This window comes from Acanthochromis polyacanthus, chromosome 7, assembly GCF_021347895.1.
Source record: "Acanthochromis polyacanthus isolate Apoly-LR-REF ecotype Palm Island chromosome 7, KAUST_Apoly_ChrSc, whole genome shotgun sequence".
Classification (NCBI taxonomy): Eukaryota; Metazoa; Chordata; class Actinopteri; family Pomacentridae; genus Acanthochromis; species Acanthochromis polyacanthus.
In genome coordinates, this window is record NC_067119.1 from 24,938,309 (window position 1) to 24,954,291 (window position 15,983).

Genomic DNA, 15,983 nt, shown 5'->3' on the forward strand with positions numbered 1-15,983 from the left:
GGCTTTGAATGTTTTTGTCTTGTGTATTTTACTTGATCCACTAGTGCTTGTGAGTTCAAAAAAGCTTCAATCTTACAAAACCACCTGTTAACTTGTAAGTGAACGTTTCTGAAACTGCTTATTGACCTTGAACGCAGCTTGAATGCAAAAAAAATAATTATTTTTTCCCTCAGTACAGTCTTTCAGGTAGACATGACCTCTCAGACTCCGAACCACAGCCTCACCAATAAAACTGTCAGTTTGTATGGATTTGTTGTTAGTATTTGCTTCAGTAATGAGAGGAAGTTTCGGACTGCTTTTTGAGCTATTTGCTGCTGACAGGCTGAGGGGGTAAATTCCTGAGAGATAAAGCTGAGGGATGAATGATCACAAAATCCTACAAGCCAGCAGTAAGGAAGTGCTGCTGAAAATCACGTAAGTTAAGTTAGAGCAATGTTTATACACAGTTTTCTTTTATTTACTTCCCTGTTTATTCCTTTCTATGCACCAAACGATATCAGACATTATTAGATCTGGCATGTGGGGGTCAATGTAACAGAAATTCTTTTATTACTTTTATTATTTATCTCATTTATGAACAATACCTAACCTGACCTCTATCTCTCTCTAAGTGGTTTATCTATTAATCTACTGTAACTAGAATATAACAAGTTGACTACACACTAATACAAAAGCAGTATAGTAAAGATCAAATACTAAATATCAACTGTTTACTTATGAACAGTGTGATGATAATGTGAAACTGTGACTTTTTATATTAGTGTAGTTCTTTGACTGCTTTTGACACTCCTATCAGTTGTTGCTGTGAACTTTTAGTTGTGACCATTTCATCCAAAAACAAAAACAAAAAAAACCTTTTCATGTACTTTTAAAGTCCTGAGAAATTATGCAACTTGTAAAAGAATATATGGAGCATGTAAGAACTGTGTAATGTATTATGAATATTCTCCATGTTGCCCCACAGATCCAGCATCCAGTGCAGCTGCCAAACCAGCTGAAACCCTGCGATGCCTCTGTTCAGGGCTTTGGATGAACATGGTGGGACAAAGGCTCGGCCCGGCCAGAGGGGTAAGGTGAAGAGTAAAGACTGGATGGGGAGCTGCTGGAGGACGGATGAAGATGGCTCCGTCCTCTCGTTGACTCGTCTATGTCTGCTCAGCCTTGCTGACAACATGAAGGATGTGTGGGTGAAAGACTATGCTGACAAATACTTGGATCACTTTTCATTCAGCTACATCATGGGACCCTTCAACTTACTGCGTGAGTCTGTGAGGGCTTAACTCAGTAGATAGCAACAGATTTTTTTCAGTTGTGATTTTTACATCTTCCTTATATCTTTTCATATAAGATTAAGTGAGCTAAAGAGTGACTGATCACTTCTAATCCTGTTGCGATGCCTCTTTGCCTGTTAGCGGGCGACCTTGTTGAGGAGCTGACGCGCCTCCTGTGCACCAGAAAGCAGTTGTCCCTGGCGGCCCTCCACCTCCTGCTGGTCCCTCAGCTCCGAGGTCTGTCTCTGGAACTCTGTCCCGGTTTGGTCACTTCAGCCCTCTGTGGCCACATTGCTGCACGTTGCCAGGTTAGCTGGAAACCCCCCAACCTCTGCCCTCTCTCTACTGTTCATTTTTCATACCAGCTTTTAAAAATTAAAACGCTTCTTTGCATGTTTGTAAAGATATCCCTTTTTTTGTTGTCTCTTACTGTGGCCCCTTTTCCAACAAGCTGGTTCCAGTGCTAGTTCGGAGCCAGAGCTTGACTTAGCACCGGTTCTTTGTGTTTCCACCAACTAAGCACCGGTTCCAGGCTTCAAAAACTGGCACTCAGCAAACACCAACTCTTTGCCAGGCCAGAGTTAAGAACCGAGTACATCCGAGTTATGGTGACCAACAATTTCAATGGTGAACACGCAGAAAAGCCATTTTTAAACGGCCGAGCAAGTAGTAGTAGTAGTAGTAATTAGTGTTAGTGTTTTGAAAACTGCAAGAAATGGACGCCAAATCCAAGCAGCAGTGGTCTGAGGAGGAGACCCAGTGCTTCCTGGCACTGCGGTCTTCAAATTCAGTCATAGTTAGAGGGTGCCTCTAGAGCCAAGTCGGTGTTTGAAAAGATCCAGCAGGAGATGGCCGCAGTTGGGTCGGCGCAGTATGAACTCCTCAATAAAAATGGATTTTATCATCAACTTACTGTGTTTGTTTAATTGCTATTTAATGGATGCAAACATAGTTGAAGCTAAGTAGCCAAGCTAATGCTCACAGGTTCACTGTTAAGAAGCAAAACATCTTTGACAATTACCTGTCTTCTCAAACGTAGTTGCTGTTGCCTGCCACTACAATGAAGACAGGTAGCTACTAACAGTTTGCTTTTTTGTTTCTGGATCCCAATGTAGGTCTTGCAATGCAGGAATGACACTTGCATGGTTGCGATGCGCGAACGTTGTTGAACGGCTACACATGCAGTGACATACTGACGTTTTATGGTCACGCAATAACGTGGCTCTAACTTGGCTCGTTTGCCAATGGAAAAGCAAATAGGTTCTTAGGAGGTGCGAGGTTTGAACCAACTAAGCACTAACACTGAACTAGCACGTGGTTCTTCTTGGTGGAAAAAGCATATGTGTTAATTATCTAGAATTCTATGGATATGTATGTAGGCTACAATTTCAGGATGTTTTACCTGATGCCATAGGCTATATATTTTAAATAAACAGGGTTTCCAAAACAAAAACTTAGATGTGTGGTTGTTACCTTGATGTAACTGTTACATCAGAAGGTAGGCAAGGTATAGACATTAATTAAGGATGTGATTGTCTTTCTCTCCTTTCTATATCTTTATTTGGATCTTGTCGGTACTTGATCTTGCTATGCTTCATGCTCTTGTCTTGTCTTGTCTTGTCTTGTCTTGTCTTGTCTTGTCTTGTCTCAGGGTCTGTGGAGTCTGGATCTGTCTGGAGCCAAGTATCTACGTTCTAAAGTTCTTTCTGAGACCCTCCACAGTCTGCCGGCTCTGCGCTCGCTCTCCCTGGCTGGCCTGCCTTGTGACAGATGCGTAATCATGACAGTCGCTCACTGCTGCCGTCTGTTGCGACATCTAAATGTATCCCACTGTCATTTGCTTTCCCCAGCCTCTCTGCTTCCTCTTGGAGGTAGTGTTTCCCGCTCACCTTCTGGAAGTCTCTCTCCAACCCTGCCTCCTCTCCCCTCTGCAGTCTACTGGCTCTGGATATTGGGTTTGGGGAAAAGGAGGGAGACTCGGTGGTGGCAGCAGCCTACCTGCTTCTCTCCTTGCCCTGCCTAGAAAGGCTGGCTGTGGAGGGCGTTGGACAGGCCTGCTTCCTCATCGAGTGTAGAGACTTCAGCCAGGCAGATGAATTTACTGACAGGGAAGGAGTTCGGAAGCTGGAGGAGGTGTGGAGGGAGAGGAAGCAGGCTGGGGATAGTTGGAGGAAGAAGAGAGAAAGAGCAGCAGCAGATCGAGAGCAGGAGGATGAAGATGAGGAGGAGTGCTTATCCTGGGAGGGCTATGCTAGTGAGAGTGAAGAAGATGCAAGTAGAGATGAAGGGCCATCTTGTTCTGAGAACCAAACACATTCAGGCTTGATTCTGCGGCTGAAGGAAGTCAAGGGCATAACCTGTCATTGCCTGGACCATTTAGGCCAACTATGTCCAGGAATCTGTTCCATATCTGTGAATGCTGACAATCATGAAGATGCTGGAGGAAGAAGTCAGGGGTCTCTGTTAGCTACAGGCCTGCAGACCTGGTCTGGGCAGCTGCAGAGCTTCTCAGTACATTTCCCAGGTCCTCTGGTGGATCTCCATCCTGCTTGCAGGTTGCAGGCTCCTCCCTGGTCTCTCTCACTCTGGAGGGGGTGACAACGAGCCCCACAGCCCACTACTGGAGGTCATCAGGGCCTGTCCTCGACTGAGAGACCTACTCATCTCTGCGGAGCCTCCTACTACGGTACAGGAGGAGGACGTTGAGGGGGATCAGCAGGATGATCAGGATCTTCCACAGCTGCCTTACCTCTGCTCTCTCACACTAAAGTAAGCTTGCTGTTGAGCTACACTGGTTAGTCCACTAGGAGCTACACACCCTCATTTGAATTCTGCAGCACTGACCTTCTGAGTCATTTGTTCCTGTTACAAATTATAGCCCTGTCTTGGACAAAGCTTTGATGGGAATTAGCTTGGAACTAATGTTGTTTCCTATTGACCTAATACAAATATTGATCAGGAGAGTAAAATGGAAATAGAAACAATCCTACATTCAGCATCTGCCTTACAGAAGTAACTTTTCTTGATGCTAAAGCTGCCAAATATAGCACATTATTGTGGAGATAGCCCTGACCTTTGACCTTGTTGAGGAAGTTGAAAGTGATTGAATCGGGTCTAAGTGTTTTATGTATACACACACACACACACACACACACACATATATATATATATATATATATATACATATATATATATATATATATATATATATATATATATATATATATATATATATATACACACACATACACTTAAGTCAGAGTATTAATTTCTGCACTTTAACACACATGCTGTTTAGAGGAAACAACAACATGAACTGGCACTACGCCAGGTCACTTTTGATTGGGGATATTTCTTAGAACATAGTCCACACTTTCCAACTATTTGAGTTTGTGTCTGGAATCAGGAGCATACACATGTTTAAGTACAATATACTGTTGCAAAATCAAGATGGCACTTTATCAAAAGAACAACCAGACATGATGGAAATAAATTCTCTGCTTAGAATAAAAGCATGATGATCTTCATATTATCCAAACATAGAAAACTCTTACTAATTACCAATTTATTAACTGATTTAAGCATGTTAGTTTTATCTCTTGCACTGCAACTACATCTTAAGGAATTAAATGACATAATCTAATAATTTGTAGTTGGTTTTAAATATTTTGTTTTACTGCATCCAGCTTCAAGCCTAGCTGCGCTAGACAACCCATGGCAGCGAATTTAATTCTCTGCCAGGGTGGTCTAGTTACCCTCCATAAGGCTCGAGGTTGGATGCTCCTAAAACTGGCCGACGAATCACCATGAAGTGTAGAGTCAGAAGGCGGGTGTAACTAAGTGACGACAGAGGCGCGACGATTCTGACAGAAACAACCGAAACAACTAGCCTAGCCGCGCTAGACAACCCACGAAACGAATTTAATTCTCTGCCAGGGTCAACAACAAAAACGACAACAGTCGTTGAGCTCCATTAGCACCGACTATGAATAATCTTTCCTGTTAACATGTCTGTAATATACTTGAGCTTCACCCATTGACTGTATAAATAAGGCTTCACCGAACTACCGCATCCTCTGATTTCCGGCGCTCTAGAACTACGTCAGCCTATTTGTTGCGCTGATTGGTTGTATACCTACCCAATTGCTGCAGAGTGATTTGAAAGACAACCTTTTAGCCCGCCTCCCTCCCTGTCAAGAGTTCCTAGACCCTTGTATCTTCAGACCTGGGTCAGGCGCGGCTAGGCTATCCAGCTTCAGGTTCACTTGCGAAAACTAGTGTAACCTTGTAACATTGTAGCCACAGAATAATTTGATGAATACAGCAGTTTTGAAGATGACCAGCAAAAGCCTGTGAAAGTAATCTTCATTTGCTTTGTGTTCCAAAAGTTTCTCTATGAGCACAGCCGAATGAAGCCCATCATGTCCTGGATGTCCCTGAAGAAGGGCTCAGGTGTCTCCTGGCTGGTTCTCCTTTACTGGAGAAGCTCTCGCTGGTCTCCCTGCCATGTCCACTGAACTGTAGTTACTGCAGAACGTGCTGCATGTGTCTCACCTGCATGCTTCTGCAGATTCCACACTTTCACCTCCGATGCCACTCGGACGGCTGCCAGCACGTTGATCTGCTGCGAACGACGTGATGATGGAACTGTGAAAGGTTTAATGCAGCAGAGCAAGAGACTGAAGCGTGTAGATGTGAGCTACTGCTGGCAAATCAGTAAACTTGAGTGGTCGAACTGCAAGACGTTCAGAAAAGTCCAAGTTGTCTGGGTGTAGTGAAGATATGACCAACTTCCAATGCAGGAGTCAGTGTAGAAAAGGGAAGAACACAGCTTTAAATTACTCTGATAAAAATAAAATGCACTTTTTAGCAGCGTCAATTGCATGAACATAACGGCTTCTGACTGCTTTGTTATCTTTGTAACAGAGATTGAAAGATTTTTTTTTGTACTACACATGCAACACATGTTCAATACTTTGTCCAATCAATATAGATGCACTTTACTGAACATTGTACTTGAGGCAATGTGAGTTCCTTTGCAGTTTTTTATCAAGATTACATGAAAAGTTAATTTGATTTATTGAATTCTTTGACCAAATATGATTCAAAATGTATTTTTAAATCCTTGTATTCTATAAAATAGCTTTTTTTTGTCATGTTAAGAAAAATCTTTTTCTTCATCTAATCACAGAGGACATGAACCATTAATGACCTCCATTTACCAGTCCTTTGTTCTTTTGCTTGCACTCATTATGGTTGCGCTATTCTGTTCTGGGAATGAATGACAACCATTTTTGCTTGCTCTTTTACTATTATTATTATGATTATTACTGTTATTAAATTTTAAAAACTATTTAATTAAATTGAAATCTTACCTGTAATGATTTTGGAGCCAGCATGTGTCAATATGGAGCGATTGACTTTTCGTGTGTCCTGATGTGCTGCATATGCCCCCAAATATTGTGGCTGTAGATGAAACGTCGTGGCCAGTTGACCTAATGACTACTTTTTCAATTTCACAGGGGGCGCTATGGAGCCGTTTTGCCCAGAGTCCACTATATTACCATCTTAATATAAGGACTCTAGTTTTGCCACACCGTGCGCAACTCCATAAATATAAAAATTTTCAACCAGTTCTAAATTTGCATGCAAAGTTTGACGCGTTTTGGGGTATGTTTAGGCCACCAAAGTGGAGTTTGAAAAAACGGGAAAAGAGTGAAGAAGAAGAAAAAGAAACCTTAGGGTTTCAATAGGGTTCTTTGGCACCGTCGGTGCTCGGACCCTAATTAACTGTCATTTCATAGATTTGCTTCCAAATTATGTCCTTGGTCCAGGAGTAGGTGCGGTAATGCGCCTTAAATCCTTGCTGCGAGCTTTGTATTAATTGTAAAGGAAGAAGAGGGCTGTTGGGCGGGTTGGGTTTGCCCGTTTGTTGGCCGCTGCCCGGGCTACACGGAGGTGAAAATCAAACACACCTTAGACTCTGCTACACGTCACGCACTGAAGCCCAAGTAGCGTCAGTTAGCCAGCGGTTAGCATCTGGCTGCTCAGAAATGTCAACTTCTCCTCAACGGGCGGGATTCTCACTTATTTATTAGTAAGTACTAAACCAGTTAAACACTATAGCGTGTGTCATACGGTGAGAAAATGACGAATTGTAAAAATACGTTAAATTGGTGTTTTTAGCTCCTGCAGTCAAGCCTACACAACAGTTACTCTGCTCAGACACCTGAACACGTTAGTAATGTTAGCTACAATCTGCTGTATTCCTCAACCACATTTATTTATTATAATTTCGCTAATGTGTGTGTACATTTTAAATACGTTGACATTGTATATTAGCATGTATATCTCATTGAAGCTAGAACATGTTGCGTTCACTTGTCAGAGCACTTGTGTAACATCAGGCTTTATGACAACAAGAGCTCAGAGTTCCCAAATGCTAACAGAACAACCTTTAAAATAAACGATATTTCCCCTTCAAAAGATCATGAAGACAAGTGAGGAAACCAGGATGGAGCCGTGGAGCAAGCTTCCCTCCGCCCGCTTGATTTGTCGTAAAAAGTAAACGAACAATACAATCTGCACCATGGGAAGGTTGGTTTGATGCCTCTGTGGGAATGCCGCTCATTCACATACCTTTCATTTTATGTGACATTTTAGGCATGCTTCGCTGACGCTCTCCCTTTTTAATTGCTGACAGGATCAGCTTTTTCGTGCCTTTTCCCAGCCTCATGGCATTTCAGCCTGTCGTCCCAGGTTCTTCCCCGGCTCCTCATACCCTCCATAAGGCAGCTGCTTCTTCATCGGCCTGGTCTTCTGCCTCATTGGGGCTGCTCTACCTGCCTGCTGGTCGCTGGAAAGGGGCATGCCAGCTGGATCACAAAGGAAAATCACTTCCATAGGTACAGCTGTTGTCCAAGTGCAGATGTCCTAAGAACACAGGGAGTGTATTTTAAACATGAGTATTTCTTTGTTGTTTCAAAAGGCACTTAGCAAGGGTTACTGATGTGGATGCAAACAGATACAAGCAACCCCAACCTGAAACTACGGCCTGGTCGTGGACTGTGGCAGCAGTGGCTCCAGGGTGTTTGTGTACTGCTGCCCCGGCACAAATGGTAACCCCCATGAACTGCTGGACATCCGGCAAATGCGAGATCAACACCGCAAGCCAGTGGTCATGAAGATCAAGCCAGGTACGACGCTCAGTGTTTGGCTCTCATTCCTTATTGTTTCCAGTTTCTGGGCGTATTTCACTCTTGTCACATTTTTACAAGTCTCTTGTGTCACCGCTTTCCAAAACGTGCTCCACTATGGGGGAAAAAACAACAACTGTCTTTTGGCAGCAACCTACCAACAATGAAAATTTAAGTTGTGGTGAGGAATTTGATTTATCCATTTTATTGCCAGTGAAGATGTCCTACCGAAACAAGTCCACATGTCATTATTTTAAGGGAACACAGATCCTTACTTCGTCCTGCCCAAAATGACTATGATTGGTTTAGAGAAATACAAATAAGCCAGAGTATTTTCCCCTTGTGGCAGAACGATAACTGAGGTGCAGTCAGACCATTATGTACTACAGAATGTTTTTTTTTTACTGCATTTTTCTTGTATTGCCATTACTACAAGTCAAGAGAACTCAAAAATGTCTTTTGTGCATTATGACAAAGTTGTAATGCCATAGTAATTTTTTTTTTAAACAAATAAATGAAAGTTGAATTTCTCTTTATACTTGCTTTATTCAAAATGAAAAAATCTGGAATCAGCATTACAACACTTCTCCAAGTGCTCACGTGTGTTAACAAGGAACCTATAGAGTATAATGATTTAGTAAAGTATCATACAGCTTAGATTTGGTTTGTTTTCCCCACCAGCCCATCACAGATGAGTTAAAGGACTTTTGAAAAGTTACAAATCTGATGTCTCTCTGTTTTTCCAAACCCGCTGGTGGTTTTTTGTGCTTCGGGGGGTTAAAGGAGAGGATGCAACAGTTTGTACTGTATGCTGAATTTACGAGATTTAATGTCTTAATCTACCACAAAACATTAAAAGCTGCCTGATTGTACTGTATGCTTGCTGTAAAGTTTTTCTTTTATTTTGCCCTTGTAGGTATCTCTGAATTGGCGAAAAACACCAGAGAAAGCCAGTGATTATATTTACCCACTGCTCAGCTTTGCAGCCCAACACATTCCCAAAAATAAACACCAAGAAACACCCTTGTATATCCTGTGCACAGCTGGAATGAGAATCCTTCCTGAGAGGTAAAGTTGGGCCTCATGAGAACATTCTCGTATTCTGTAATTGTGGCTACCAGAAATATTTAGACCTCAGGTTTTAAACAGCACTGAAAATGGAAAACGTGACATTTCTGTTTAATCTCAGTCAGCAGGAAGCTCTTCTTGAGGATCTGCGCACAGATATCCCAGTCCACTTCAACTTCCTCTTCTCTGATTCCCATGTGGAAGTGATCTCTGGAAAACAAGAAGGTGAATACATGGAAAATGAGTGTTGTGGACTAGAAGCACTTCCTGTCTTACGTACATTCATGACTTCAGAAATCATTTTCATATTCAATCATCTCTCTGTGAGCATTGCAAGATTTCCTGCCCATTGCATACCTAAATTAGTGAAATGTAGGGTTCTCTTCAGTATTATGGACCTACTGTTTAATTTTCCAGCGGTGTAGCTTTGTCGATGCTGATAAAAAGTTCAAATAATAACTTTTAGAATTGTATTGGTTTTAGGTGTCTACGCATGGATTGGAATAAACTTTGTCCTTGGAAGGTTTAATCATGTGCACAATGGTAAGGACCCAAGCAGATACGAATATAGTTATGTTCTATTTAAAAAGGTTGTTTTGCCATCAAGCAGCTAAAGTGTCACAGTAGTAAACTTAGACTCATGGAGAATGCAAGTAGCACAGTAATGACACGATGCCTGACTCTCTGACTTCTCCGCTGTGTTTGATAAAAGATGGGGAGGCTGTAGTGGAGGTACATGTTCCAGGCAGCGATCAGCAGGAGGCGCTCATGAGGAAAAGGACCGCTGGTGTCCTGGACATGGGCGGCGTCTCCACACAGATTGCATACGAAGTGCCCAAAACTGTAAGCTTTGCTTCTCCACAGCAGGTTATTATCCACAACCAATTCTGTTTTCGTGCTGTCTTTGGTTTTTTGTCACTCACCCTTTGTTCTTCTCCCTCCTTCCAACCTCTGTCATTCCCCGGTTAAACCCCTATGAACCATTTTTGTCCGTGGAGATGATCTGCTCTCCATTCATCACTATTGAAGGCATACTGTAAGCCTGCTGCATGACTCTATAGCAGGATTTAGGACTATGAACATGAAGTCATTTATGTAGAGTCCATCAGATGCAATGGAAGTTGTCCATGTGTAGAATTTGTGTTTGTGTTGTTGTAATTTTACTTCTGTAGCTGGATCGCATACGCTGTTTGTCCTTTTTACTCTTATTGTTTTTTCTTTACACCATAATGATGTTCAGTCAAAACTGTCATCCTGTTAGAGACGTTCTGCTTCTTTGAGATACATTAGACTGGACTTAGCAATATTAGTCCCCTCTTATATGGCCTTAAGCAGTGATAAATCATGGCTATATAATGAGGTTCTAAAGCTGGTATCTGTTTGTCCTGTAGGAGGAAGTTGCCAAGAACTTACTGGCAGAGTTCAACTTAGGGTGTGACGCTCATCGCACAGAGCATGTTTATCGTGTTTACGTGTCACCTTCCTGGGTTTTGGTGGAAATGCAGCACGCCAAGATACGAGGAGAGCCTCATCAGAAATACTGCCACTCGAACAAGTAAGATCCACGGAGCACTGTTTGATCAAACCTTTACTTTGTGCATGTCCTGAGCAGTCGCTACACAGTATTTAAACGGTATTCTTGATTTGTTAAGGCTCTTAGGTCAGCATGTAGGGGAGACTGCAGAGTCTCCTCTCCTGGATCCTTGTCTCCCCACTGACCTGCAGGATGAGATTGGTCAGTCGACACAGAAGCTCTATCTGCGAGGCACAGGAGACTTTGACCACTGTAGACAAATTCTGCAGCCATTCCTCAACCGCACCAATGAGACCCAAACCTCCCTCAGCGGTATCTACCAGCCAAACATTGACTACACCAACAGTCAGTTTTATGGCTTCTCTGAGTTCTACTACTGCACCGAGGATGTGCTGCGCATGGGTGGAGATTATAATGCCTCCAAATACGCCCAGGCTGCCAAGGTAAATGCAGCATCCCATCCTTTAGAAGTTCTTCTTATTTCATGCATCTTTCAGAAAGTTTCCTGGAGTGAAATGGTATTTCTGTTAGAAGACCAGTTCTATAGTGCAGTTAAGATGCCTCTGTAAAACACACCACAATGGCCTACTTTTAGTTTTCTTTGGACAGGACACGTTTTCTTTGTAAAAATGTTCCACAAATAATTTCAAATCAAAATTTTAAAACCATGCCGGTAATGTTCATGCCGTTTTAGGATTGTTAGTTTACTTGCATTGAAGTCAAAAGAATGTATGGTGTGTGTTCTAGGATGGACCAGGAATTAGGAGCTGACCAGTCATCTGTCTGTTCAATTATTGGAACCAACATTCAGCATTTTTCTTGTAATTGGTATTGTTAGATTATTTTTTAACTGATTATTGATTTTTTTTTTTTCCAAAGTGCTACTTTGGCTCGGATGCTGCCACTTCTCTTTATCTGTAGTCTCCACTGTATTGTCTGACAGGTTAAATGCCAACATTAACAGCCTATGAGCACCGAAGGATAAACTTTGAAGAATCCTCTTTAATCACAAATATGTAACATATAAATCAACAAAGGCATCTCAATGAAGTTTTGATGCCAAGATTTCAATTTTTACTGCAAATTTACATCAGTTCCAGACATGGGTTGTCTGTTTGATTTAAAAACTGGTTTGAGCCCTGAAAAAAATATTGGCTGATCCTCTATTAGGAATAGTTCTAATATTCTGTAATTCCATTTCAAATTTGTAAAAATTGTCTATTATTGGTCTTTGTTAGTATCATGCTACAGTAGGTTAAATAGGGTAATTACTGGGAGCAACAGAGAGGTTTTTAAACTGTTTATAAATGTCTTATTGCTGGAAACGTTCCTCATGTCTTTGTTACACATTTGTAGGGTTACTGTGCCACCCAGTGGAATACTCTGAGGGAACGCTTTGACTCTGGATTGTATGCCTCTCATGCAGATCTGCACAGACTGAAGTAAGTTATACATGATTATTATCAAACTGTTCTTGAGCGTCAACTAACCACATGTCTGCTACAAGAATGTTTACCAGTGTCTTTGTTTTAATGTCTGCAGGTACCAGTGTTTTAAATCGGCATGGATGTATGAAGTTTTGCACTCAGGTTTCTCTTTTCCAACCAATTATAAAAACCTGAAAACTGCCCTACTGGTCTACGATAAGGAGGTCCAGTGGACTCTTGGAGCTATTCTTTTTAGAACACGGTTTCTACCTTTAAGGTAAGATGGATTTGCTCTTTCAGGTGCCCCTTTCTTAGTCAGTTTACTAATCAAGCCTTGAGTAGTGCACTTAATGATGATAATGATAATCTTCTGAAATCTCATCTAGTTAAACAATTTCATGCAAGTGAGAGAATGATTGCTTTATCTACACAGCTGTTTTTAGTAGCAACACATACACAAAAGGATCTGTATTTAGCATTTTCTGGTAACAGCCGTGGCATTAATGTGAATAGACAGTGGCAGGAAGTAAATAAAGGCTGAGGGATCTCACTGGGCTCAACCTGTCCAGTGAAAACTCAATAAAATAATTCATGAATAAAAGCAATGACACTAAGCAACAAAAACTAAATAATTCCTCTGCAAAATCTGTATTTTTTTAAGCTCACAATCTTTCCACATAAATGACTCTACAAATACAGGAAAAAGTGATGGTCTTGATCCAACTAACCTGGAATAAGACTGCAGTTTGACAGGTTTGTGCCTAATGACATGCTGCTGAGATAACAGCTCAGAAATGGAAAACCTAAGATTCTAATCAAACCTCCTTAGGTTTTAAATATGAGGAACCAATTCCCACCTGCATTGTTATGGACATAATATCTTCCAGTTTAAAGCTCATCTAATAGCTGTGGGTTGTTTTTGTTGTGGCCTCTTTCAGGGACATCCAGCAGGAAAGTCTGAAAGGACTGCACTCTCACTGGCGGCACAGCTTCTCCTTTGTCAACAACCACTACTTATTCCTGGCCTGTTTCTTCATTGTGTTTTTGTCTATCATGCTGTACTTACTGCGACTGCGCCGTATCCATCGACGCGCCGCTCAGCGCTGCACCCCTTCCTCTGCACCGTGGTTGGAGGAGGGCCTTGGCTCGCCAGCGCTCCCAATCAACCTCTAAACTTTGTAGAACATAAAGTCTGAACAGCGTATGTCACTCTCCAAAGCCAATATTCACTCCTTTTCTGCCATCTGCTAGTTCTCTGGATCTTTAAAGGCTGCTCTCGACTATTCGTTAAGATAGTACTGAGATTTGGAAAAGCGACAAAAATCTTGCACGAGTCTTCAGGCTTTCTGAGGCAATGTCTGCGTTTAGGTTATTTTTGATGTATTTTTTTTTAGAACTCATGTTGTTGCCAGCCACACTTTGTCAAATTCAAATGGCAGCTGCCTCCAAGTGTCTTCTATTTAATTTCTAAAAAGACAAACACAGCGGTACATTTCTCTCTAGGTAATCCAGACTCAAATAAATACTTGGTCTACATAATGAATTTTATGGAGATTGACAAATATACTATGGTGGCATTTTATTTCACTTTATATTTATATGTGGGTACTTGCCTTTCTTTATGCCTTTTTACATCTGCATGAAGACATCTTTTTTTGTTGTAGTTGTGGGATGGAATAAGCACTCTGCAGAAACCTCAAAAGCAATATGATTTATAATTAGTAGAAGGAGCACTTTTCAATGCAGTTGAGATGCACGTCTCAGCTGGAATGGTCTGGTTTTTTTTTTTTTATGTGTGTGTGCGTCTTTCCGCCTCATATTTATACTGCGAGACAAGTAGTCTTTAACAGCTATACTAGTGCAATACATGTCTTGTCACTGTTGGGAGATTATTCAAAACTCATCTGCCCATTTTTCTACATTATCAATCTCTTAAGGCTCTGCCGAAACTCTTATGTTGGGTCATCTGACTGTTATGTGCGATACCATTACATGTATTTATGTTGGGCTTCATTTTCAGAAGCTGTCATATCACTGCTGTGAGAGGGGTTGTCAATGAGAGCACATGCCCTGTTATTTATATGACATTGGTCTAATGTTTTCACAGATGAATGCAAAGTAAATGTGACATTGCAATTCAGTAATAAAAGTTTTATTGTAAATGTGTCTGTTTATTTCATGAGGAGGGCATGACACTAAAAAAGCAGTTTGTGTATTTCAGCTGAGTGAATTTGTAGTTTGTAGTTGTGGTGAAATGTGAACACAAATGTCTTTCTTCATCTGTCAACTGAAATAATCTGCAAGTAGCCACTAATGGCAACACAGGTTTTTCACTTAGAGATTTTACCTGTGGTGAAGCTACTGTGAAACAAATAGGACAAATGTAAAATTTAACTGCATATTATCTGACGGTCATCAACTGTGGGGGAAAAAAACAGAATTTAGATGAATGAATGTCTTCAGTGAGGCTCTGTGTATCCATAACATTATAGAGTGACCAGTGCATTACTTCAGTCAAAACAATATTCAAAGACAGCCATGCGGTGTGCAGTGAGAAGGAAGTGATAAAACTTGATAGACACACAGACTGCAGTCCCCATCAGGTGGCATTTGCAGTCTTCTCTCATTGCAGCTTCAGTAAAATAAAACAACTCACTGTTGCGTTGACTACCTGGATTGGAAGATATATTCATGCCCAGTCTGTATATTTCAAAATGTTATAATAAATCCTGTATTTGCCTCTCCTGTTGTAAACCTTTAGACTAAATACAAGTTGTTGCCAGTCTGTAAATCACTTTTGCAGCTGAGTCTTTTGACAGAAACTGACATGATAATTAAGATTTGTGCACAGTTATGTTTTTGCTGTGGCTTTTTTAGCTCTCTGATCTTCACCATGGAAATCACTGCACTAACTAGTTCTGGCATTTAAATGGAATTCATCAGATAAGATGGTGACCAAATTAAAAATTAAACATCTCAAACTAAACCAGAGCTTTTGGCTGCAAGGAACAGAACTTTGTGTGACATAAACTGTCTGCAGATTAGTAAAGTTTTAACAATTGCACCTCACACATGGTGTCAGAAACTGTATAATAAAGTGATGATCACAGACAGTACAGGGTTTAAACAGTCAGTCTTACAGCTCTGACTGCAGTTCCCCCACTGAGCATGTGAATAATGTGTAACAACAATGCCTGAACAAGTGGCTCTTTAAGATGTCAGGCTCCTATAATGCTGAGTCACTGATATGTCATCACGCTTGGCCAACACACCCACAGTGCCACTGCAGTGAGCTTCGTGTAGAGCTTATGTTTCACCCAGTGGCTGGGGGTACTGTAGCAATGGATAGTTTAATAGATAAAACCAAACACGTTCCTGTGTACATATAAGTAATACTGCATTTTTTTTTTTGTTGCTTAAATAGAATAAAATAATTTGCATATCAAAAACTCTGACCAAAGGGAAGAAACAGAAACCTGAAGAAATA

At 41.2% G+C, this 15,983-nt stretch overlaps 2 protein-coding genes across 2 annotated transcripts; both read left to right on the plus strand.

Moving 5' to 3' along the window:
* Positions 1-274: 274 nt before the first annotated feature.
* Positions 275-4,222, plus strand: si:ch211-214j8.12 (uncharacterized protein LOC100000539 homolog). Its single transcript, XM_051951272.1, is given in 7 exon segments — positions 275-414; positions 965-1,260; positions 1,413-1,579; positions 2,923-3,141; positions 3,144-3,816; positions 3,819-3,869; positions 3,872-4,222. Coding segments are annotated over 6 exon segments (1,536 nt in total). The 5' UTR covers positions 275-414; positions 965-1,007; the 3' UTR covers positions 4,045-4,222.
* Positions 4,223-7,964: 3,742 nt separating this feature from the next.
* entpd4 (ectonucleoside triphosphate diphosphohydrolase 4) lies at positions 7,965-14,658 on the plus strand (the record flags this gene model as incomplete). The annotated part of the gene is given in 16 exon segments (XM_051951131.1): positions 7,965-8,176; positions 8,260-8,290; positions 8,292-8,315; positions 8,317-8,467; positions 9,384-9,400; positions 9,402-9,535; positions 9,657-9,760; positions 10,019-10,078; positions 10,248-10,402; positions 10,927-11,008; positions 11,011-11,043; positions 11,046-11,109; positions 11,188-11,512; positions 12,426-12,511; positions 12,612-12,773; positions 13,435-14,658. Coding segments are annotated over 16 exon segments (1,875 nt in total), but the record flags the coding sequence as incomplete, so codon positions are not given.
* Positions 14,659-15,983: the final 1,325 nt, after the last annotated feature.